The sequence below is a fragment of the Carcharhinus amblyrhynchos genome, chromosome 27 (assembly GCF_965287045.1).
Source record: "Carcharhinus amblyrhynchos chromosome 27, sCarAmb.v2.hapA, whole genome shotgun sequence".
Lineage (NCBI taxonomy): Eukaryota > Metazoa > Chordata > Chondrichthyes > Carcharhiniformes > Carcharhinidae > Carcharhinus > Carcharhinus amblyrhynchos.
In genome coordinates, this window is record NC_137350.1 from 41,246,721 (window position 1) to 41,272,302 (window position 25,582).

The 25,582-nt window shown below is 45.9% G+C and overlaps 2 protein-coding genes across 3 annotated transcripts in view; one reads left to right on the forward strand and one right to left on the reverse strand.

The window, feature by feature from the left end:
- Window positions 1–15,231, forward strand: part of LOC145359200 (zona pellucida-binding protein 2-like) — a 105,757-nt gene extending 90,526 nt beyond the window's left edge. Inside the window, exon 7 of the mRNA XM_080213670.1 lies at window positions 14,864–15,231. Coding sequence (XP_080069796.1) covers window positions 14,864–15,030 — 167 coding nt within the window. The 3' untranslated portion in view covers window positions 15,031–15,231. The remainder of the gene's footprint in view (window positions 1–14,863) is intronic.
- Window positions 8,199–25,582, reverse strand: part of LOC145359197 (receptor tyrosine-protein kinase erbB-2-like) — a 65,210-nt gene continuing 47,826 nt past the window's right edge. The window contains exons 17-27 of one of the 2 annotated variants that reach the window (XM_080213662.1): window positions 24,973–25,111; window positions 22,489–22,611; window positions 21,526–21,624; window positions 17,944–18,129; window positions 16,330–16,488; window positions 15,740–15,815; window positions 15,238–15,384; window positions 13,596–13,693; window positions 13,161–13,265; window positions 9,661–9,931; window positions 8,199–9,227 (exon numbers count right to left, since the gene is read on the reverse strand). In XM_080213662.1, the coding sequence (XP_080069788.1) occupies window positions 8,878–9,227; window positions 9,661–9,931; window positions 13,161–13,265; window positions 13,596–13,693; window positions 15,238–15,384; window positions 15,740–15,815; window positions 16,330–16,488; window positions 17,944–18,129; window positions 21,526–21,624; window positions 22,489–22,611; window positions 24,973–25,111 (1,753 nt within the window). In that variant the 3' untranslated portion in view covers window positions 8,199–8,877. Of the gene's footprint in view, window positions 9,228–9,660; window positions 9,932–13,091; window positions 13,266–13,595; window positions 13,694–15,237; window positions 15,385–15,739; window positions 15,816–16,329; window positions 16,489–17,943; window positions 18,130–21,525; window positions 21,625–22,488; window positions 22,612–24,972; window positions 25,112–25,582 lie in introns of both variants that reach the window. The other variant, XM_080213661.1, reaches the window with a different exon arrangement.

Here is a 25,582-nt window from a genome sequence, read left to right on the forward strand (position 1 = left end):
GTCTTTGTAAACTGTTTGTATCCCTCTCACAACTTGCCGTTTGGCTATTGTACATTTGCTTCCTTCCTCCAAGTCATTAATATATATTATAAACAGTTGCAGTCCCAGCACTGATCTCTGTGGAACCCCACTGGTTACAAGTCACCAGCCCAAAAAAGATCCCCTTATCCCCACTCACAGTCTTCTGCCCATTTGCCTCCTTATATGCTTTTTCTTTTAACTTAATATTCACCTAAACTACATGGGCTAGTATGTTTGGTTTATCTTCCTCTGATGATCTTTCTTCCTTACCGGAATATATTTTTACTGAGAGTCATGAATTACTTCCTTAAATGTCTGCCATTGTTTGCTTAGTGTCTTTCAGCTAATATCTCTATCCAGTCCACTTCAGCTAATTCTATCCTCATTTCATCGTAACTCCCTTTATTTAATTTAAACACAGTTGTTTCCAATCCAAGTATCTCACCCTCAGATTGAATATTAAATTCTATCGTGTTATGATCAATACTTCCTGGAGAGTTATTTACTGTGAGACCATTTATTAAACCTACCTCATCACCAGATCCAACATAGTCTGTTCCCTAGTTAGCTCCATCACATTTGCTGAAGGAAACTATCCCTAATTCACTCTATGAATTCATTGTCGTAGCTACCCTTTCCGATTGGATTAACCCATCAACATAAAGATTAAAGTTACCCATTATTATTGCTCTATTTTTACACGCTCCTATTGCTTCCTACAGTGTGGCTACTGTTTGGGGGTCTATACACTGCTACCAATGTTGTCTTTCCCTGGCTTTTTTTTAACCTCCACCCAGGTAGACTGTACACCACCTAGCCTAGTCTGTCTCTCACAATTGAGCTCATTTCATCTCTTGTTAACAACGCTACCCCGTCACCTATTTTCCCTCTTGTCTTTCCAAAAGGTAAAATTTCCCTGAATAAGTTCCCAGTTTTGATCGTTTAATCATGTTTTCAAATTGTGCTGTCAGTTTGTCTACCTTATTTTGAATGGACTGTATATCATGGTACAAAGCCTTTAGACTTGCCTTTTTGCTGTTTTTAATCATCCTTACATGTTTTAATACTGTGGCCCTATTTGTCTTTCTCGCTTGATTACCATGTCTAACATTTTTGAATATTACTGTTCTTTCTCTGTTCAGCATAATCTGTAAATGTTCAGCGACGACCCCCCCCCCCCCTCCACCCGACTCTGGCAGCAGGGAAGGGATGTACCATCCTGGAGTCATGTCTGTGCTGCAGGAACGCCTGTCCACACTCCTCAGCACTGAATCTTCAATCACTATTTGTCTTCCACTCTTCTCCCCACTCACACACAGCGCAGTGAACTTGGCTGTGTCTGGACTCCCCAGAGGAACCGTCGCTGTCACTGCGCTCCAACACAGAATAACAGTTCTTAAGTTAGATGCACTCTGGGACTTATCTGACTGCTTTCTTCTGACTCAAAGTCACCTATTCCCTCTCTGATTGCACTTCCTTAGTCTAAAAATGTGCTATCCAAAACTGCTGAGCCTCATGGATGCCCGGCTGTGCCTCCAGCCAATGCCCAACCTCCCAAACTCGACTCTCCAGCAGGTCAAACTGATGGTACTGCCTGTAAATGTGGTCACCCAGACTGCACAGAGTGTCTATGAAATCCCACATAGTGCAAACCACACAGCACTGAACTCCCACATTCATAACTTTAGCTGGAAGACTGTGGTAGCGATTCTCCCAAATTGGGACTAAGTGCCCATGTCAGCTGCTGTTTGGAATTCTCACGCCTGGAAAATTTAGATGAGCTCATTTCAAGCAATCAGCCAGTTAGACCCACTGTCCCAAAACCAGGTGACCATTTTTAAATATCACCCTGACCTTTGTGTCAAAGGTAAGTCCCACTACCCCCAGAAAATTAAACAGTAAACACCCCCCCATCACTCCCCCACAACCAGACGATCACCAGCAACGTCCCAGCAAAGAGGGGCATCTTCATACCCCCACCCACAAATATCGGATAACCACACCCCACCTCTGCCACACCACAAAGGCATGAGGGTGAACAAAGAACAGTGCGGCGCTCCCTCAGCACTGACCCTCTGACAGTGCGGCACTCCCTCAGCACCGACCCTCTGACAGTGCGGCGCTCCCTCAGCACCGACCCTCTGACAGTGCGGCGCTCCCTCAGCACCGACCCTCTGACAGTGCAGCGCTCCCTCAGCACCGACCCTCTGACAGTGCGGCGCTCCCTCAGCACCGACCCTCTGACAGTGCGGCGCTCCCTCAGCACCGACCCTCTGACAGTGCGGCACTCCCTCAGCACCGACCCTCTGACAGTGCGGCACTCCCTCAGTACTGACCCTCTGACAGTGCGGCGCTCCCTCAGCACCGACCCTCTGACAGTGTGGCATATTTGCCGATGCAAAACTTTTCCTGCGTTCTGAAATGAAGACAGTCCTGGAAAATTTGGGTCTGGCAGCATCTCCTGAGAGAGGAACAGTTAATGTTTCAAGCTGAATATTGTACTTCACTAAGTTTTTCTGACTGACTCTGTATTTCAACTGAGTCTGTCATTGTGTCTGCGATCTCTGCAGCAAGGAGTGATGTTTGGCTTTGTCTCTCTTTGTAACAGTCTGTGCCCTGCCATCTGCTAACCTGCAGCCCAGAGACAATCTCCCTGCTGACAGTGACAACCAGGCAGGGGAAATGACATCTGTCTCCCACTATTTATGACACAATCCTAATTGTTCCAGCCTTTCTTTAGCCGCAGAAACTCACAGCAAGCATCTTGTGACCTAGTTATTCTCCACCATTTACCTGCAGCTTGAGCCCATTCTGTCTCTCTCATTCTGGCTGTAGTTCACAGGCTGTTATTGTGTGATTCAACCCAGGATCCTGGCTCACTCCCATTCACTGCTTCCTGTTGTTATCTTATGCAATAATAGATTCCCTATGTTGCAGCAAGAGGTCATTTTGCCCATCAAGCCTGCACCAACTTTCTGTTACAGCATCTTACCCTTAGCCCTATCCCCGTAACCCTACATATTTACCCCACTGATCCCCTTCACCTACCCATCTTGGGACACTAACGGTCAATTTAACATGGCCAATCAATTTAACTTTGGCGTGTAGGAGGAAACTGGAGGAAACCCTTGCAGATGCAGGGAAAACATACAAACTACTGACAGGAATTGAACCAGGGTCCCTGGCGCTGCAAGGCAGCAGTGCTAACCACTGAGCCAAACTGAATCAAACTTTATCATTGCTTCTTCAGTACTGCTAGGTCAGAATCCTGGAACACCCTCTCTAACAGCACGCTGGGTGTACCTACACCACATGGACTGCAGCGATTCAAGGATGCAGCTCACCACCCCCTTCTCAAAGCTAAGTAGAGATGGACAATAAATGCTGTCCTAGCCAGTGAGGCTCACAGTTCTGTTAGGGACAGAGTTCTAGGATTTTAACCCAGTGAAGGAATGGTGATATATTTCCAAGTCAAAATGGTGATGGCAATTTGTGCTCCAGAAAATGACTCTGAAAATGCTCAAAAAGCAAGGAGCAGTGAATGGGAGTGAGCCAGGATCCTGGGTTAAATCACACAATAACAGCCTGTGAACTACAGCCAGAATGAGAGAGACACAGAACGGGCTCAAGCTGCAGGTAAATGGTGGAGAATAACTAGGTCACAAGATGCTTGCTATTAGTTTCTGCGGCTAAAGAAAGGCTGGAACAATTAGGATTGTGTCATAAATAGTGGGAGACAGATGTCATTTCCCCTGCCTGGTCGTCACTGTCAGCAGGGAGATTGTCTCTGGGCTGCAGGTTAGCAGATGGCAGGGCACAGACTGTTACAAAGAGAGACAAGGCCAAACAGCACTCCTTGCTGCAGAGATTGCAGTCACAATGACAGACTCAGTTTAAATATAGAGTCAGTCACAGTCAGTGTACAAATCAAGATTCAGAAATATTCTACGATCCACAGTTTGGAAGTACCAAGGGAGTGCTGCAATGTCAAAGGTGCCCTTTTACCATGAATCTTCAACTTGAGCTCCATCTGCTCCCATCTCGTTTCCATCACAATCCAGGTCACTATTAAATATCTCAATTAATTATAAAATCTAATGATTTCCAAATGTAGGCTTTCACTTTGGAACTGTATCCCAGTGAGAGTCAGTGTGTGTGGAACTGTACCCCAGTGAGAGTCAGTGTGTGTGGAACTGTACCCCAATGAGAGTCAGTGTGTGTGGAAGTGTGTGCAGAACTGTACCCCAGTGAGAGTCAGTGTGTGTGGCGTTGTACCCCAGTGAGAGTCAGTGTGTATGTGGAACTGTACCCCAGTGAGCGTCAGTATGTGTGGAACTGTATCCCAGTGAGAGTCAGTGTGTGTGGAACTGTACCCCAGTGAGAGTCAGTGTGTGTGGCGTTGTACCCCAGTGAGAGTCAGTGTGTATGTGGAACTGTACCCCAGTGAGCGTCAGTGTGTGTGGAACTGTATCCCAGTGAGAGTCAGTGTGTGTGGAACTGTACCCCAGTGAGAGTCAGTGTGTGTGGCGTTGTACCCCAGTGAGAGTCAGTGTGTATGTGGAACTGTACCCCAGTGAGCGTCAGTGTGTGTGGAACTGTACCCCAGTGAGAGTCAGTGTGTGTGGAACTGTATCCCAGTGAGCGTCAGTGTGTGTGGAACTGTACCCCAGTGAGCGTCAGTGTGTGTGGAACTGTACCCCAGTGAGAGTCAGTGTGTGTGGAACTGTACCCCAGTGAGCGTCAGTGTGTGTGGAACTGTACCCCAATGAGAGTCAGTGTGTGTGGGACTGTATCCCAGTGAGAGTCAGTGTGTGTGGAGCTGTACCCCAGTGAGAGTCAGTGTGTATGGAACTGTACCCCAGTGAGAGTCAGTGTGTGAGAACAGGAAGCAATTTTTTATGCAAAATAATCAATCTTGCAGCTGAAAAGGAAACTATTTGTCCTACTGTGTATTTCTTGACTTTTTCCATTCTTCAGCACTGAATTTCACTGGGTGGCCACCGCTAATTCCCCTTGAGCGAGCTGTTGAGAGTCAACCACATTGCTGTGGCTCTGGAGTCCCATGGAGGTCAGGCCAGGTAACACCGGCAGATTTCTTTCACTAAAGGACACTAGTGAGCTAGATAGGTTTTTAATGACAATGGTTTAATGGCTACCTGGGTCCCTAGAGCATTACCCAGGATTACTAATCTTGCGAAAATACCACTAAGCCATTGCCTCCATTAAGGAACTGGGCAGTTGGTCCCACTCTGCTTTATCCCGCCTGTCCAAATCCTTTTTGGAAGTTTTTATTGAATCTGTTTCCAGTTCAGTTTCAGGCAGCAATTTCCAGATCACAATAACTTGGTGTCAAAAAATATCACCATCTTTTCTCTGGTACTTTTGCCAGATCAACCTGCTTATCAATGCGCCAGCCACAGGAAAGTTTCTTTGTATTTTCTCTGTCACAGCCTTTCATCATTTATTGTCAGAACTTTTCTGTCAAATCTTCTTGGAACCTTCTCTTCATGATGGAGACAATCCCAACTTCTCCAGCCTCTCTGCATGTAGCTGAAGTCATAAGAACATAAGAACATAAGAAATAGGAGCAGGAGTAGGCCATCTAGCCCTTCGAGCCTGCCCCGCCATTCAATAAGATCATGGCTGATCTGTCGTGGCTCAGTTCCACTTTCCCGCCCTCTCCCCATAACCCTCAATCCCTTCTCTTATCAAAAACCCATCAACCCGCTTCTTAAAAATATTTAGCGAGGCAGCCTCCACCACTTCAACGGGCAGAGAATTCCAGAGATTCACCACCCTTTGAGTGAAGAAGTTCCTCCTCAACTCCGTTCTAAACCGCCTCCCCTTTATCTTGAGGCTGTGCCCCCTAGTCTTACTGTCTTTTTTGAGCGGGAAGAGTCTCTCCACCTCTATCCTATCCATCCCATTCATCATCTTATACGTCTCAATGAGATCTCCCCTCATTCTTCTAAACTCTAACGAGTACAAGCCTAGTTTATTCAGCCTCTCCTCATAGCTCAATCCCCTCAACTCCGGTATCAGCCTAGTAAACCAAAAAAGTCCTTCCTTTATGTGGCACCATCCTGGTAAAATCTCCTATATATCTCCCCAACACCCTCCAATCCTTTCCAAACTCTGCTGCCCACAACACTCCAACTGGTGCCGACCCTGTTTTATCAATTTAGAATCATTTTGCTTCTTTTACAATCTGCTTTGATCCAATTTGAAAGATGTACATTCCATCCCCCCACCTCCCGCACATTCTCACTGGCAGCCAATTACCCCAGTGTTGCCCCGTTGTCACTGGCAGTGAAACCCCCCCCCCCCCACCCCAGTGCTGCCCCGTTGTCACTGGCAGTGAATTCCCCCCAGTGCTGCCCCGCTGGACCTAATTGAGGCATACAAGATGACCAAAGGATTAGATAGGGTGGACAGTGAGAGCCTTTTACCTCGGATGGTGATGACTAACACAAGGGGACATAGCTTTAAATTAAGGGGTGGTAATTATAGGACGGCTGTCAGAGGAATGTCTTATTGAATGGCAGGGCAGGCTCAAAGGGCTAGATGGCCTACTCCTGCTCCTATTTCTTATATTTCTTATGGAAGGTTCTTTACTCAGAGGGTAGTAAGGTCGTGGAATGCCCTGCCTGCAGCGGTTGTGGACTCGCCAACTTTAAGGGCATTCAAATGGTCAGTGGATAGGCATATGGATAACACTGGAATAGTTTAGGTTAGAGGATCATTAGATTGTTGCACCGACCAGTGGAACCATCGAGTGCCGAAGGGCCTATACTGCGCTGGAATGTTCTACATTGTCACTGGCAGCGAATTCACCCTCCCCAGTGCTGCCCCGTTATCACTGGCAGCGAATCCCCCACCCGCCCTGCCCCTTTCATTCCATAGTGATCAACATAAGAAGAACTTGGAAAATTGGAAACATGAAAATCCCACAGAAAGGAGAGAAGCTTTGCTGAAATTAAGTGTAATTTCTGTACCTAAGAATTAAGTAAGATAAAATAAAAATAGAGTGAGATTTATTTACAACATGTAGTGTTTACAGAATCCACGTTCAAAGAATAAGCCCAATGGACAAATCATTACAGTAATTCCACAGTCAGACCATATGATTAACAACTGGTCCCGATGTGATTCCTTCTCATCCATGAGGAATGCAGTTGGAAAGAATCTGATCACATTGAAGGCATGTGTACAATTGTGACACCCTCATTTTGCTGAGGATTAATGAGCTGCCCTCACCTCCTGTTAACCCAAAGGATCAGGAACTCATCATTCCGACCGCCAGCTCACAACGGGCGCATGACTCCAGCTGTAGGATTGAAATAAAATCCCCATAACTGCATTGGAGCCTAATTAAAGACCTCAGGAGAGTGTGTTTATCAATACAGTCATTCCTACCTGACCATCTATTAAACCCAAGCCGTTTTGAGAGATTCCAGGCTGTAAGTGGTCAAGAGTGTAGTATTATTGACAGCTGATGGAGCTAGCGAGGACCGATCAGAATGCCCCCATAGCTGTAATCACAATATAAATCCAGCCACTTCCCAAAAACTAGTAAAAGTGCTCATATTAAAAACATTCACATCAAATGGATACTTCTAGAAAAAATATTTTTAAAACATATAAAACTTTTTCCCCATAATCAAATATACAAAAACTCTGATCAAAGATCAAAAAGTCACAAGCTTCAGCTTTGAGTTAATCCTGTAAAATTCTCCAAACAGAAATCTGATTCCTTAGAATAGAGGGATACAAACGGATGGTTGAGTTAGGAATACACATGATCGGTGCAGGCTTGGAGGGGCCGGAGGGCCTGTTCCTGTGCTGTATTGTTCTTTATTCTTTCCATGATTCTGTTCTACAAACTTCAACTTCATTTTTAAAGAGTTAATTTCTTTTAAATGTAGCTGGGTGAATTCTCACACCTTCCACACTGCTTGGTGAACTATTAGCCCAGCATCGACCCAAATCCCATCGACAGTCAGTAACCAGCTTCTCACTCCCAGCATTCAACACAGCCAGAGTCCCCTGGGGAAACCTCAATAGCATCGGACACACAACCTGCCACTCACTCAAGAAGCTCAACACAAACTGGGGGAGCCCTCCCTCTTCATCCCACACAGCTGGCAGGAGTGGGGGGGCGGGGGGCGGGGGGGGGAGGTAAATGGGGCAGCATTGTGGGGATGGGGGCAGGGGTGCATCCTGGGAGGAGGAAGCAGCCCCCGACGCTCTGCTGTATCTCCCAATTGAGGCCTAAAGAGCTACAAGATGTTGGATCCGGTGTGGACAGCCGAGGGATCCACTGAAGGATCCATTCAGGAAGGCCAGGGGATCCAGTGTGATCCGCTGAGGATCCAGTGTCGTCACTGAATCGTCAGGGACACCTGGATCAGAATTTGGATTTTGTACTTTTCTCAAATACTTTTGTGATTTTGGAGGTTTGTAATCTGAAGAAACAATTCGCAAACGGCAATTGAGACCCAAAAATATTTGTTCGTTGGCCCAGGTTGGCACTGGATTGGTCATCGCTCCAGCTGAATTTCGGTAATGCTACATTTCTGAAAAGCTATGCTGGTTAACCTGTCCTCTGGTACGCTGGCAAAGATGTCCCAGCTTGTGAAAGAGCCCAGGCCATAAACTGTGGCACCAATAAATTTCTCACTCACCGGGAACCAGTGAGATTCAGTTAAGATGATAATTAAAACAAGCTGCCTTTTCAAGGATATTGTCAGAAATGAAGACAAGCATCTTTCTGCTTTGAGTAACTTTAAGATTCCTATTTCAGTTCAGGTTACTGGCAGTGAGAGAGCCGGTTACACCTGGAGTTTATAGATTCCTCTACACACTACTGGCCTCAGACAAGCCAAGATATTCAGGATTCTCTGCAGTTGCAATACGGATGTACCCATTGGGTTGCGTTGGCGTGGGAGTCGCAGAAGTCAGGCACAGAGTATTCCCAGGTTGTGAGCTGCTCTGGGGGTCCTGGGCCCAGTAATCAGGATTATTGAATGGCAGATCCTTGACCCCTGACACCAGGCTCTGGTGAGTCAGATATTCGGGATTTTCCACCATGTTTCTGAACGGACTCTTTGGAATCAGGGGGCCGTTGGCAGCGCTGCTTCGAGCGACTAACTCAGCTCTTCCAGTTCGACCAGGAGACGAGGTTTCTTCGGGTTGGTTTATGTAATCTAACAAGAAACAAGAAAGATTAAAAATTAAGTCCTGTGGAGGTGTTGCCAGAAGTCAAAACACGATCAGACCATTTCCTGGTGTCCTAGGACTCAGTCGTCCTTTCCCTGTGATCGACTGAGCTGGTTATTCATCATGACGTAATTGAGAAGCCACGAGCAAGTGAACTGTGTACTCTGGCACTCAGCCAGTTTGCACTAAACCCTGACACTCCCAGCCCCAACTGCAGGTTGAGAACTCAGAGACAAGTGAAAGGAGAATACATCTCTGCACACCACAACAATCCTTTGAGTGATCACAGTGTGAATGTTGAGCAAGACAGCATTAGATTCACATAGTTAAACGGACATTGACTTTGCAGTTTACACATGAAGGATAACCAATGAGGCAGTCAGTGTTGATGAGAAATGATATTAACAATTGCTCTCATACCAGTTTCTGTTTGATCGGAGCCCAGTGAGATATAACTATCCACCTCATCCTCTTCCTCATTGGTCACACGTACTGTGGGATCGGAGCTATATCGCTGTGTGACACTGTCCTCTCCGTTGGAGCAGCAGGGCACTCTACATGCTGAGCCCTCGGCGTCAGTGTAGGAATCCACACAGGCAGCTGCTGACTGTTGCGACACACCATGTGCCAGGCTGGAGCTCTGTGCTGCGTCAGAACCCTGACCTTCCACCACTGCCACACTTGATGCACTCTGCGGGGGAGGGGGAAAATGAGAGTCTGTCAGATAAGAGATTGGCACAGCTCACACTAACCACCCTGCACCAACTGGTGGCATTACTAGTGCCCACAGCAGCCTGGCATGATCTCTACCTGTCATTCATGGAGCAACAGAATGCAGCCTGGACTGGATTCACAAACACAGAGACTGGAATGTTCCAAAGGACTGGGAACCACTCAAACATTCAGCTGCTGATATTCAGAGAATTCACAGGAGTCTGATTTATGATTAATATTGAACCCCAGTCACCCAAAGTTTTATCGTCCACCCCTACAGGTACTGATGTTGTATCAGATGCCACCAGTGCTCCCTCTCTCCAAGGGCTATTGTTCAAATGTGAATTCAGTGTCAGCAAAATATCTGACTGTGTTTATCCTCCATCAACACATCATTGCAAGACACTGTCTGGAAAGTCACCTCTGACTCATTATCCTCTGTAACACTGAAGTGCAAATGTGAGTCGTAGCCCTATCCGCGACCCTGAGTGAGACCGGATTTCCCTGGATTGTACATGTACAGCTCAGTACTGCAGGGGACCCAGACACTGGGGAGTCCTTTGGCTGAAATATTAATACTAATCCTGTCCAAAATAATACTGGAGCCCCATTCCCAACTGTTGCTACAGAGATGGCAATGACCAGCCAGCATCAGAAGATGCACAAGTCTAGGATCTCCTCTGGGCTGATCAAATTAATCCTTAACCAGAGGACAAACGCAATGATACAGAATAGGGGGAAGCCACTACCTGCTGTCCTCCCACTGCCACATCATCAATTCCCCAGTGAGCTGAGCACAGTCAGTGAACCACAGGAGTTCGGCAATGCAGAAGGAGGTAATTGAGCTCATCAAGTCTGCGCCGATTCTCCGAAAGAGTGTCTTACCCAGGACCTGGCCCCCTCCTCTCTGTCCCAGTAATCCTGCACAGTCATCATGGCTAATCCACTTAACCTACAAATCTCTGGACAATTGGGGAATAATTCAACATGGCTAATCCATCTAACCAGCACATCTTTGGAGTGTGGGGGGAAATCGGAGCACCCAGAGGAACCCACACAGGATGGGGAGAACATGCAGACTCCACATATTCACCCGAGGCCGGAATCAAACCCAAGTCTCTGGCACTGTGAGCACCCTGGCAAGGAACATAAAGCAGACTGTACAGCTTCTATAGACATGAAATAAAGGAAAGGTTAGAAAAGATAAATATGGGGCCATTACAGACAAAGCCAGGAGAATTCATAACAGGGAGCATGAACATGGCAGAGAAACTAAACAAATATTGTGCCTGCTTTCACAGTGGGATACAGGAAACTGCCCTAAAATACTGGGTAACCAAGAGATGGTGGAGCTGGAAGAATTTAGTAATAGTACTGGAGAAATTAAAGGAGCAGAGAGTTGATAATCGATATTGCAGAGTGTTAACAGACATACTTGCAGAGATAGTGATTGCACTGATGATCACTTTTCATAATTTGACAGATTCTAAAATGGGGCCTGCAGATTAGGAGGCAGCAACTGTAACCCCACCAAGAAATAAAGGAGGGAGAGAGAAAACAGGGAATTACAGACATGGCAACTTGATATCAGTAGAGTGGAAAGTTCTAGAATCTATTATAAAGGATGTGATAACTGGGCATTAAGAAAGAATGGTGAGGTTGAGTCAACATAGGTTTATGAAAGGGAAATCATGTTTAACAAGGGAGATTTTGAAGATGTTACGGATGGAATAAATAAAGAAGACACAACTGGTCTGGTGCACTTGGATTTTCAGAAGGCTTTTGCTAAAAGGTTGGTAATCAGAATTACAGTCCATTGTGGGACTGGGGGTAACATGCTGGCATGGATTGAGAATTGGTTCAGGGACTGAAAACAGAGTGAGGATAAACAGTGAATTCTCAAGTTGACTATAATTTGTAATATTTACAAATATGCTGAAGACACAATACTTGGTGGGAATGTGAATTGTGAGGAGGATGTAAAGAGACTTCAAGGGGATTTAGACAGACTGAGTGAGTGGGCAAGACCATGACAGATAGATTATAACGTAGAAAAATGTGAAATTATCCACCTTGAAAAGAAAAACAGAAATGCAGAATATTCCTTAAATGGGAAGAGGCTGGGAAAAGTTAATGCCCAAAGAGATCTGGGTGTCATTATTCATGAGTTGCTGGAAGCTAACATGCCAGCACAACAAGCAATTAAGGCGGCAAATGGTATCTTTATTGCAAGAGGATTTGAGTACACAAGTAAGGATGTCTCCTTGTAATTGTAGAGCCTTGGTGAGACCCCACCTGGAGTAGAGTCTACCGTTTTGGTCTTCTTACCTAAGGGAGGATACACTTGTCATGGTGAGACTGCAACAAAGGATCACCAGACTGACTCCTGGGATTGTGGGGTTGCCCTATGAGGAGACTTGACCATAAGTTTCTCTAGAGTTGTGAAGTATGAGAGGTTATCTTACTAAAATGTACAAAATTCATATGGCTTGACAGCGTAGATGCAGGAAGCATGTCTCCCCTGGTTGGAGATGTAGAACCAAGGAACAAAGTCTCAGAAAAAAGGGGTAGATCATTTAGGCTGGAGAGGAGGAGGAATTTCTTTATTCAGAAGGTTATTAATCTTTGGAGTTCTCCACCATGCGGGGCTGTGCAGGCTCAGCAACTGAATCTTTTTAAAGCAGACTTCATTAGATTTTGAAATACCGATGACATTAAGGGACACGAGGATAGTTTGGGAAGACAGCATTGCAGTAGATGATCAGCCACCGAGGGGCTGAATGGACCATTCCTGCTTCTATCTTCCTAATCAGAAATTGAAGAGCAGAGGCAATCCTGAGCCTAACTGTGCTCACTCAGCCAGGATGCTTAGACCAAGCACACAAATGGTTTTCATGATCATTGAAGGCAGGATTTCAGTGAATGTCCTGAAGATTCTGTCAATTCCATGTAAAAGTCTGGAATTCTGCTCCATTATTTGCTTTTCCAGAACACACAAGAAAGCACCTGGTCCTGGTCTCCATTACTAAAGCCCCAGACTGGAAGGAACTGGGACTGCATCTGTTACTAGGAGTCTGCTCTAGGTGTCTTGAACTGGTATAGAAGGAGCTGGGTTAAACACTGTTACAAATATTTACTCTGGAAGATGACATTCTGCTCCTGTAATGGGTGCAGGGCTGAGTGTTGAAAAATCCCTGATGTGGTACCAGATATTCTTCAGCGTCGATCAGGTCCTGCATGTCCTCCTCCTCCAGCAAGCTGCGGTAGAACTTACTGTCAGTGGGGCTCTGAAGGGCCATCTGCTCATCACCCTAAAACAGGAAGACAGGGATCAGATCACCACTGTGTCCACCAACCATGTCAACACAATACAATAATATGAGAGGGGGCAGAATAGATTCTGTCTCATGTCCAGTCAAAGTGACACTTGAGTACTGGGAGAGAGAGAAAACGAGCAAATTGAGTGAATGAGCTGAGAACATGTGCCCACGTGGGCGAGAGAGAGAGAGAGGAGGCGCGTGCGGGCGAGTGAGAGAGAGAGGAGAATGCACGAGAAGGTAAAGACAGAAAGAGCAAGAGTCAGATCCATTAGCTGCATCCAACATCAGAGAGGCTCCTGTGTCTCCCTCTCCTGTACTCACCTGGATTACTACATATCGTGGGGGGTCTCGGGCCATCTTTGTAAACTCTGTTACCAATTCCCGGAATCTAGGTCGACATTCAGAGTCAATCATCCAGCCTAATGAACAACAGGGAAAATTCTGTCAATCACTGTTTCAGGAGCAGGGATACACCCCTCTGGAAAACTCAGATCTTGGAGCAAGGATGCGAATTAAACAAAGACTCCCATTTATTTAACAGCTTTCATCTGGTCAGGTCTTCCCTCACCGCCAACAAAGAACTTCTGAAGTGTAGTTGCTGTTCTGCTATTGGTCACTCAGTTTCCTCAGGGTTGAGAGGATACATTATTGTCACAATTGCAAAATCACAAATAACCATTTGCAGAAACTTCCTGATTGCAAAGACAGTGGGAATGTTAATTGCTGCTAAGAACATAAGAAATAGGAGCAGGAGTAGGCCATCTAGCCCTTCAAGCCTGCCCCGCCATTCAATAAGATCATGGCTGATCTGAAGTGTCAGTTCCACTTTCCCAGATGCTCTCCATAACCCTTAATTCCCTTATCTTTCAGAAATCTATCTGACCGTGACTTAAATATATTCAATGAGGTAGCCTCCACCACTTCAATGGGCAGAGAATTCCAGAGATTCACCCCCCTCTGAGAGAAGTAGTTCCTCCTCAACTCTGTTCTAAACTGCACCCCCCCACCCCCCCCACTTACCTTGAGGCTGTGCCCTCTAGTTCTGTTTTCCTTTCTAAGCAGGAAGAATCTCTCTACCTCTGCCCTATCTAGCCCCTTCATTATCTTGTAAGTCTCTATAAGATCCCCCTCAGCCTTCTAAACTCCAACGAGTACAGGCCCAGTCTATTTAATCTCTCCTCTTAAGCTAACCCCCTCATCTCCGGTATCAGCCTGGTGAATCTTCTCTGTACTCCCTCCAAGGCCAATATATGCTTTCGCAAATAAGGGGACCAAAACTGCACACAGTATGTGTGCAAACAATGCTTCACTCCACCCCTCTGTCCTCAGTCTCCTACATTGTGAAGCTTGAGTAACAACACACTCATCCTTCAGTTAGACCTTCACAGACTTTGTACTCAACACGGAGAAAGGGGGTGTGGGGGGGGGCCAATAATTCCAGATCATAACCTCTGTCCCCTGCCACTATTTTAGACAGCAGCTGTTAGTAAGGATTCTGATATTTTCCTTGAATCTTCTCCAACTCCAAATCTTCTTTCACCACCATCCCTTTTGTTGGTTAATCTCTCTCTTCTTCCACCCCATCACAGGGTCAACCCACAGCACGTGGACCGCTGCAAATCAAGAAGGCAGCTCACCATCACCTTCTCAAAGGCAACTAGGGATGGGCAATAAATACTGGCCAGCCAGCGATACCAATGTCCCACAAATAACAAAAAGACCTCTCCCCCCACTTCCTGCCTCGTTCCTTGTTTAAAACCTGTTTTAACTCGAACCTTCTCCAGGTCTGAGCAAAGGCCGGTAATGTGAAAATGCTGGAACGAGTCAGCAGCTCTGGTAGTTGTTTGCCACCACCAACGCTGCCAGACCCGAGTAACTCCCGGAGTTCAGTTCCACATCTTGGTGTGACATTAAATGTTCTGAGCTGATGTCCTGTGTTGTTTGTGCCAGATTTCCAACTCACATTTGACCATGATCATATAGACATCGATAGTGCAGATTGGGGGCTGTGGGAGACGCTCCCCCTTCTCTAGCAGGTCAGGGATCTCTCGAGCTGGGATTCCATCATATGGTTTAGCTCCAAATGTCATCAGCTCCCAGACTGTTACACCTGCAGATAGCAAAATGTTCAATCACCGTACTGCATAATAACAAGGACATTCCTGATTAACATGACTGCACTGGCCTTCTCATTGTGTACGACTTGGAGGCCATTCCCTTAGTGCACTCAGAGGCCTTTCCCTTAGTGCACTCAGATACCCAGACTCTCACACAGCAGTCTGTCAATCAAACCTAACAGATCAGTATCTCAATATTAGTCACAATATTAACACCAATTGTTCCAATTGTGAATTCATCTCATGGTTAATCCTCTTCCTTGATAGGGATTGGGCAAATAACGCTCGAAGGAGTTCATGTTACCATTCTGACAATCAGATCGGGCACATCACAGTGAGGTTACATACCATAACTCCACACATCACTTTGGTGAGTGAACTTTCGATGCAAAATAGATTCCAATGCCATCCATTTGATCGGAACCTAATGGAGCAACGGATGAGAGCAATCAGTTTGCATTCTGAGTTTAGAGCTAAAGACATCAACTCTAACTGGGAAGAAGCATGATCATCGCAAACTCAACCAGTTCAGCTGCAAAAGCAAGAGAGAAACGAAGCGGTTAGATACACACTCAGCTCAGACAACTCAAATCAACAAAGGGAATAGAAGCTGAGGTGGTAACTCTCTCACTCTGTCATTGCACTCATTATCTCCAGAATTTCAACAATTCAGATTCCTATAGGGGTCAAGGTGTATGGGGAGAACAGGAGGATTGCACGGAAGTAGATACTGAATGGCGGAACAGGCTCAAAGGGCCAAATCTACTCCTGATCCTATGTTTCTATAAGTCAATGCAAATTGCAGCTTAGGCAGCAAAATCTGGGCTGAGGTTCCTGCAGTGTGACAGTGCCACAGATTCACTAGCACAGTTGTACTGGAGTCAGAAGATCCAGTCCAACAGGCAGCATTGATCCTTTGAACATTCAGACACATTTACCTTTCCTCCATCTGCATGATATTCCGTTTCATCAATATCCAGGAGTCGAGCGAGTCCAAAGTCTGTGATCTTCACGTGACTCGAGCTTTTCACAAGGACATTTCTTGCTGCTAGATCACGGTGGACTAATCGCACGTGATCTTCCAGATAATTCATTCCCTGAATGATCATGAGGGGGATTGAGAGTCAGTGTGGTTCTACCATTCTCACTTCTAACCTTTATATCACAACTCAGAGCTGGAAGAGGTGGACAGAGCACTCGGCATTAACCCAAAAGCTACAAAGGCACGTCCCTCTCAGTCAGCCTGGCAAAAAGCTTTTCGCAAACATCTGAGGACTTGCATTAAAATTAGGAAAGCTGCCAGCCAACCAAGCAACAGGCTGACGTGGTCATACCCACCAAATCATAGCATCAAGCCAATAACCTGGGATCCTCCATCCCTGGTGTGCCCCATCCCACGTTAGGACAGACATATCAGGGCTGGTGACACAGGGGTATGCAGCCAGAAGACAGTGGTCATGGGAGTCCTCAACATTATGACATCAAGCAAGGAAATTTCCTGCTGCTTACCAGCTACCGTCTCCCTCAGCTGATGATCAGTAATCCTCCATCTTGAACATCATTTGGAAGAAACACTCAGTAAGAAGGGCACATAGTGTATTCTGGATAGAGGATTTCAGTGTCTGTCACCAACAATGGCTCAGTAACACCACTTCCAAACATGTTGGCCAAGTCCTAAAGAGTGTATCTGCTAGACTGGGCCTGTGGTAGGTGCTGAGGGAAGCAACAAGAGGGAAAACCTTCTTGACTTCATCCTCGCTAGCCTAACTGTCGCATGTACATCTGATCATGATGGTCCTGACAGCAGTCCCTTCCTCACATTGAAGACATTGTGATGAATGCCACTATCACGATATTAACTGGTATAGATTCAGAACATACCTAGCAGCACAAAACTGGGCACCCATGAGGCACTGCGGGGCACCAACATCTGCAGGATTCTACTCAGTCACAATCTGTAACTACATGGCTTGGTGGATCACACGCTCTACCATCACCACCAAGCTAGGGGACTAACCCTGGCTCATTGAGAATGCAGGAGAGCATGCCAGGAACAACACCTAGCATACCTAATAATGAAGTATCAACCTGCACCTTGATAAACAGTTGGAAAAATCATACTATAGGCAGAGCTAAGCATCCCACAATCAATGAATTAGATCAAACTCTGCAATCCAACCAGATCCAGTTGTGAAAGGCAATGGATAATTGAACAACTAACAGTAAGAGATTCCAAAAACATCCCCATCCATAATAATGGTGGGGTCCAACACGTCAATGTGAAAAATGAGGCTTCTGCAACCATCTTCAACTAGAAATGCCAAGTGAATGAGTCATCTCAGCCTCCTTCTGAGATCCCCAACATCACAGATACCAATCTTCAATGAGATACCAATGAGATTGACTATACGTGGTTAGAAAACAGCTGAAGGCATTGGATAAAACAAAGGCTATGGGCCCTGATAATAACATGGCTGTCATATGAAGACATGCTCCAGACCAGCTATGACCCTAGTCAAGCTGTTCCAGGACACTGCTCACTGCTGACGTACCTTTGCGATCTGCACACACCAGTTGAGGAGATGCTGGGATCCAATCCGGTCCTTGTTTTCTCGGATGTAATCCAGCAGGGATCCATATGGCATCAGCTGTGTTACCAGCTGCACGGTGGATGTCAGGCAGATCCCAAGCAGACGACAGACATAAGGACTACTTACGCCTGCCATTATGTACGCTTCCTGTAATATACAAACACTGCTTACCAGCTTGCCAACTTTATAATACCCATTTTCTGAATCACGTCTACCGGCTGGGACTTGTTTCGCTGTGGAGCAGGACTTGGCAAAATTTCATCCTCACCTTCAGGAATAAGGCAACTGAAATCAACCAGCTTTTTATTTTTCAATCTACAGTGAGCTTTATTCACACCCAGTGCAGGCACAGAACAGTTATAATAATTCAGTTGCTGCACTGGGGGACTGGGATCTGAAGAGAACTGAGCAGAGAACTCAACAGGATGGTGGGAAATGGGTTGATGGTGAGTGAGGGAGGTTACTCGTTGGGTGAAGTAACAGATTGGAAGCACAGAGCCTTGGTAACTCTTACATTAATGGAAAGAATCAGAGGATCAGACATGAACCGTAACATGAATAGAGTGATGTGAGAGGAAACGTGGGAACCTTGATTAACCCTTGCTGGGAGGCCACATTGTGGAAAGCTGTGTCAGAGTGTAAGGTGCCGGAACCTGTCCAAACCTTCGGAGACATTCAAAGCAACAAAGTAGTTTTAACAGAGTAAGAACACAAGAAATAGGAGCAGGAGTAGGCCATCTAGCCCCTCGAGCCTGCCCCGCCATTCAATAAGATCATGGCTGATCTGTCGTATCTCAGTTCCACATTCCTGCCCTCTCCCCATGACCCTTAATCCCCTTGCCTATCAAAAACCTATCAACCCACGTCTTAAATATATTTAGTGAGGCAGCCTCCACCACTTCAACGGGCAGAGAATTCCAGAGATTCACCACCCTTTGAGTGAAGAAGTTCCTCCTCAACTCCGTTCTAAACCGCCCCCCCTTTATCTTGAGGCTGTGCCCCCTAGTCCTACTATCCTTTCTGAGCGGGAAGAGCCTCTCCACCTCTATCCTATCCATCCCATTCATCATCTTATATGTCTCAATGAGATCTCCCCTCATTCTTCTAAACTCTAACGAGTACAAGCCTAGTTTATTCAGCCTCTCCTCATAGTTCAACCCCTCAACTCCGGTATCAGCCTAGTGAACCTCCTCTGCACTCCCTCTAAAGCCAAAATATCCTTGCGTAAGTGCGGCGACCAAAACTGCACACAGTACTCCAGCTGCGGCCTCACCAGTGCCCTATACAGCTGCAGCAAGACCTCCCTACTTTTATATTCAATCCCCCTCGCTATGAAGGCCAGCATCCCATTTGCCTTCCTGACCACCTGCAAGCTGGGTTTTTGCGACTCATGCACAAGGACCCCGAGGTCCCTCTGCACCGTCGCATGCTGCAGTTTTTCTCCACGTAAGTAATAGTCCTTCCTACCAAAGTGGACAACTTCACACTTGCCAACATTAAATTCCATTTGCCAGTTCCTGGCCCATTCGCCCAGCCTATCTAGATCCTTCTGCAGACTCTCCACACCCTCTGCACAATTTGCAGTTCCACCAATCTTGGTGTCATCAGCAAATTTCAACACCATACACTTGGTTCCCTCCTCCAGATCATCTATATAAATGGTAAATAGCTGAGGCCCCAGCACCAATCCCTGGGGCACTCCACTAGTCACCAACCGCCAATCCGAATAGCACCCATTGACCCCCACTCCCTGCCTCCTACTTGACAGCCAATCCCCTATCCACGCTAACACCCTACCCCCAACTCCATGCCCCCTGACCTTCTGTAATAACCTCTTGTGAGGCACCTTATCAAACGTCTTCTGAAAATCAAGAAAGACCACATCCACCGGCTCCCCTCTATCCACCGCCCTAGACACATCCTCATAGAACTCCAATAAATTCATCAGACACGACTTCTCCTTAACGAAACAGTGCTGCGTCTGCTCTATCAAACAATTCTCCTCGATCACGGATTCTAACATTTTACCTACAACAGACGTTAAACTAACCGGCCTATAATTCCCTGCCTTTTGCCTGCCACCCTTCTTAAACAACGGCGTAACATTAGCCGTTTTCCAATCTTCCGGCACTTCCCCGGAATCCAGCGACGTTTGGAAAATAATCACCAAGGCATCCACTATCACCTCTGCCATTTCTTTCAGAACCCTTGGATGCATTCCATCCGGTCCTGGGGACTTGTACACCATCAGTCCCTCCAGTCTGTCGAGCACCGCCTCTCTAGTAACTATAATGTCATTCAGGCCCTCCACTCCTACCATCTTTCCATCACTAACACCCGGCAAATTATTCATGTCCTCCTCCGTGAAGACCGAAACAAAAAAGTTATTCAAGGCCTCTGCCATTTCCCCATCCCCTACCACTAAGTCCCCCCTCTCATCCTCTAAGGGTCCAACGTTCACCCTAGCCAGCCTCTTCCTTTTTATATATTTATAAAAACTCTTACTATCCTTTTTTATATTAAGTGCTAGCCCAGCTTCATAGTTTATCCTACCCTTCTTTATCAACTTCTTTGTCATTCTTTGTTGACATTTAAACCTCTCCCAATCCTCTTCTCACCCACTACTCTTAGGTACTCTAAACGCATCTGCTTTTAATTTAACACTTTCCTTTACCTCCTTTGTTATCCACGGCTGATTATCTCTCCTCCTACGATCCTTTATAACCATCGGAATAAATTTCTGCTGAGCACCAAGAAAGATCTCCTTAAAGATCTTCCACTGCTCCTCAGCAGACCTACCTTCCAACGCACTCCCCCAATCAACATTCGCCAATTCCTCTCTCATCCTACCGTACTACCCTCTGTTCAAACAAAGGACACATGTCCGGGAACCCACTTTCTCCTCCTCCATCTGCATCAGAAACTCCACCATACAATGATCACTCTTCCCAAGAGGATCCTTCACCACAAGGTCCCTAATTCTACCCGCCTCATTACATAACACCAGATCCAAGATAGCTCGCTCCCTCGTCGGCTCCAACACACACTGTTCAAGGAAACTATCCCGGCAGCATTCCAAGAACTCTTCCTCAAGCCCACCACGTCCAACATGGGTCAACCAATCAATATGTAGATTGAAATCCCCCATAATTATGTGTTTAAATGCAAACTTGCAAAGATTTTAAAAAGAGATTAAGGTCACTAAAGGGACAACCATGTTATAAACTAAACAGTTGAATGTAGATTGGAGCAGAACAGTTAAGGTGAAACTAACTGGAGAGTTAAAATCCACCACAATAATTTAAGGAAGTATCAATGGAAGAGAGACAGGGCTGGAGTTAGACAGGAGAGAATCATCTTCTGTACAATGGGAGGAAAATGGAGCGAGAGTTGAATTAAGATCAGTCCATATTAATTCCACTTCAAACTGATCGGGGAGACCTTCATCCCAGAATCTGGGCAAACTTCAGTTTCTACAGCATCTACGGAACATTAGTACCTTGTTTGAAGCCCTTGAGGTGACACACCAGTGGTTAAACTTACATCCAGGATCTCTTTGTTTGCTTTCGGAGAGGTTCCCTCTCTCAAAACTTTAATAGCGACAGGAATCTTCACATCTTCATCCTCAGGCATCCAGACTCCCTGCAATCGAGAAAAGTATTTATCATCGATAGTCAACATAGATAGTTAACACTTATTCCAAAGGTAGGGGAATCTAAACTAGAGAGCATAGGTGAGAGGAGAGAGATTCAAATGTGTCCAGAAGGGCAATGTTTTCACACACAGAGTGGTGAGTGTCTGGAACGAGCTGCCAGAAGTAGTGAGAGAGACAGGTACAATTTTGTCTTTAAAAAGCATTTAGACAGTTACATGGGTACGATGGGTATAGAGGGATATGGGCCAAATGCGGGCAATTGGGAACAGCTTAGCGGTTAAAAAAAAGGTGCATGGATAAATAGGGCCTAAGGGCCTGTTTCCATGCTGTAAACCTCCATGACTACGAGTTGAAGCCTTCCAGTAAGCTGACCCTGGACAGAGTGACACAATAGTATGAGCAAATCATTCAGAAATGCCACTCCTGTCACATCAAAAGCCAGTCCAAAGATTCCAATGGATCAAATCCCATCTATTCATTTCCATTATGGGATCAAGGTAAGTGTGACTGGAATGGTCTAACAGGGAGTGTGGGCTCAGGGAGCTGTCTCAATTCACCAGCTGTCCCCAGAATCAGCTCTATACTCAACTGAATTGTAAAGTGAAACAGCAATGGTGTGAAATGCTGGAAGCTGTTTTACAAATTGTAAAGAGCTCCCTCCCACCCTTCAGCAGGCAGTGTGTTTGTTCAGTGTTCAACACTCCAACAGGACAGTTTCACTGAACCTGTCACTTGATCAGCAAGTTCCAATTGGTTACAAAGAGTTAAAGAGTGGAAGCAAAGAAAGCGCAAAGTCAAAGAAATGATCACAACTGCTCCGAGTCCCACCCTGTGAGGAGGGGCTTCCTCACCTTATAAACCGTTCCAAAAGCACCAGATCCCAGAATTTTCACTTTCTTCATTTCAGTTTCCTTCAGGATTCGGATCTGGGCCTGGTTTGGAACAACTCCACTCGGAGTCAGCGGCTCAACCAGCTGAAGAAACAAGACATCACATAGCTGTTTAGATTAGGGATCCACAAGAGACCATGGAGTTGTTTCAAAAATCACATGACCAAGAAAATAACTTGATGGTCAGATCAAAACAGAATCAAAATAGCAAAACGTAAGATTTCAATCTCCTTTGGGAAGAATTTCTTTCTATTCTGGTTAGAATGACTTCCCAGGTAGGGTGTAGAGTCAGTGTGTCACTGAGTTAGTGCTACTGCAGATTTATGAAGCATCCCCTTTCCTGGCTGTTTCGCTTTACATTTACTCTGTGCTTGTGCAAACCGATAGCTGAAGATTCTCTGTAGAATCAACATGTTAATAGAACATAGAACATTACAGCGCAGAACAGGCCCTTCGGCCCACGATGTTGCGCCGACCAGTTAAAAAACAATGACCCACTAACCTAAACCAATCCCTTTTCGTCCATAAACCTATCCACAGATCTCTTAAACGCCCCCAAACTAGGCGCATTTACAACCTCAGCAGGCAGGGCATTCCAATCCCTCACCACCCTCTGGGTAAAGAACCTACCCCTGACATCCGTCCTATAACTACCCCCCCTTAATTTAAAGCCATGCCCCCTCGTGCTAGCTTTCTCCATCCGAGGAAAAAGGCTATCACTGTCCACCCTATCTAAACCTCTAATCATCTTATATGTTTCAATAAGATCCCCTCTTAGCCGCCTTCTTTCCAGCGAAAACAATCCCAAATCCCTCATAGGACCTCCCCTCCATACCAGGCAACATCCTGGTAAACCTCCTCTGCACCCTCTCCAAAGCCTCCACATCCTTCCTGTAATGTGGGGACCAGAACTGCACACAGTACTCCAAGTGCGGCCGCACCAGAGTAGTGTACAGTTGCAACATGACGCTGCGACTCCTAAATTCAATCCCCCTACCCATAAACGCCAAGACACCGTATGCCTTCTTAAAAACCCTATCTACTTGATTCCCAACTTTCAGGGATCTATGTACACATACACCTAGATCCCTCTGTTCATCCACACTATTCAAAGTCCTCCCGTTAGCCCTATACTCGACACATCTGTTATTCCTACCAAAGTGAATTACCTCACACTTCTCCGCATTAAACTCCATCCACCACCTCTCGGCCCAGCGCTGCAACCTGTCCAAGTCTTCCTGCAAACTATGACACCCTTCCTCACAATCTACCACACCTCCGACTTTGGTGTCATCAGCAAATTTACTAATCCACCCAACTATACCTTCATCCAGATCATTAATAAAAATTACAAACAGCAGTGGCCCCAAACCAGATCCCTGAGGCACACCACTCGTAACCGAACTCCATGACGAATATTTACCATCAACCACCACCCTCTGTCTCCTATCTGCTAGCCAATTCCTGATCCAATTTCCTAGATTACCCTCAATCCCATACATCTGCATTTTCTGCAAAAGCCTACCATGGTGAACCTTATCAAACGCCTTACTAAAATCCATATATACCACGTCAACTGCCTTACCCCCATCCACCTCTTTGGTCACTTTCTCAAAAAACTCAATAAGGTTAGTAAGGCACGACCTACCCGCTACAAAACCATGCTGACTATCTCCAATCAATTCATTACTCTCCAAATAACTATAAATCCTATCCCTAATAATTTTTTCTAAAACCTTGCCCACAACAGAAGTGAGACTCACCGGTCTATAATTCCCGGGGAAGTCTCTGTTCCCCTTCTTAAACAATGGGACAACATTCGCTAACCTCCAATCTTCCGGTACTATACCAGAGGCCAACGACGACCTGAAGATCAGAGCCAGAGGCTCTGCAATCACTTCTCTTGCCTCCCAGAGAATCCTAGGGTAAATCCCATCCGGACCAGGGGACTTATCTATTTTCAAACCCAAGTTAAGTTCACATTTATGTTGTGAAAAGTGACAGTACTTGCATCAGTCAGAGAGTCAGGTTTTAAGGCCCACTCCGGAGCTTTGAGACAATAACCCAGGCTGAGGTTCCCAGTGCAGCAGTGAGAGTACAGTACTGTCGGAGGTGGTGGTTTAAGGTCTCATCTGAAAACCAAGGTCATACCACAGTCTGTCATACAGCAGTCAGGTTTAGTGAGTGGGAGGGGATGAGAGTTATTTCAATGTCCATCTGTAACAGAAACTCTATTCTTTGTATTTTGTCTGGGTGCAGCCTGTGAGCAATTGAGATAGATCACTGCATCATGTCCAACAATCACTCTCCTCCACTCCCCCCCGCCAAACACACACACAAGCACATCCACCCACACATATCTCAAGTTCCTGTCTGACGGTGATCATACTGGACTGCAACAGTTGCCCAATCAGGGAGCACACACTCCAGTTTGCTAACACTCACCTCCCTCTGCTCAAGGAGTCTTAGCATTGTATGTTTCCGCTTCAGTCGTTTCTTGCGCTTAAACCAGACAACAAGGAGCATCACAAGGACCAGGAAGAGTAGTGCTCCAACTATCCCAGCCACCACTGAGGTCACCTGGCTACACAGGAGAGAACCATAGATCAAACATGGACATGGTATTTCAAGGACTAATCTTCACTCAAGTGGGTCTCAGAGTTTGGGAATTCAATATTTACACTCTTCCATCTGAACTGGATCAACTGGGCTTATACTCACTGGAATTTAGAAGAATGAGAGGGGATCGCAGAGAAACATATAAAATCCTGGTGGGACTGGACAGGCTGGATGCGGAAAGAATGTTCCTGAAGTTAGATAAGTCCAGAACTAGGGGTCACAATATCAGAATAAGGGGTAAACCATTCAGGACTGAGACTAGGAAGAATTTCTTCAGTCAGAGTTGTGAACCTGTGGAATTTTCTCCAACAGAAAGTTGTTGGGGCCAGTTCATTAGATATATTCAAGAGAGAGCTGGACATGGCCCTTGTGGCTAAAGGGATCGAGGGTTATGGAGAGAAAGCGGAGTGGGATGCTGAAAGTACATGATCAGTCA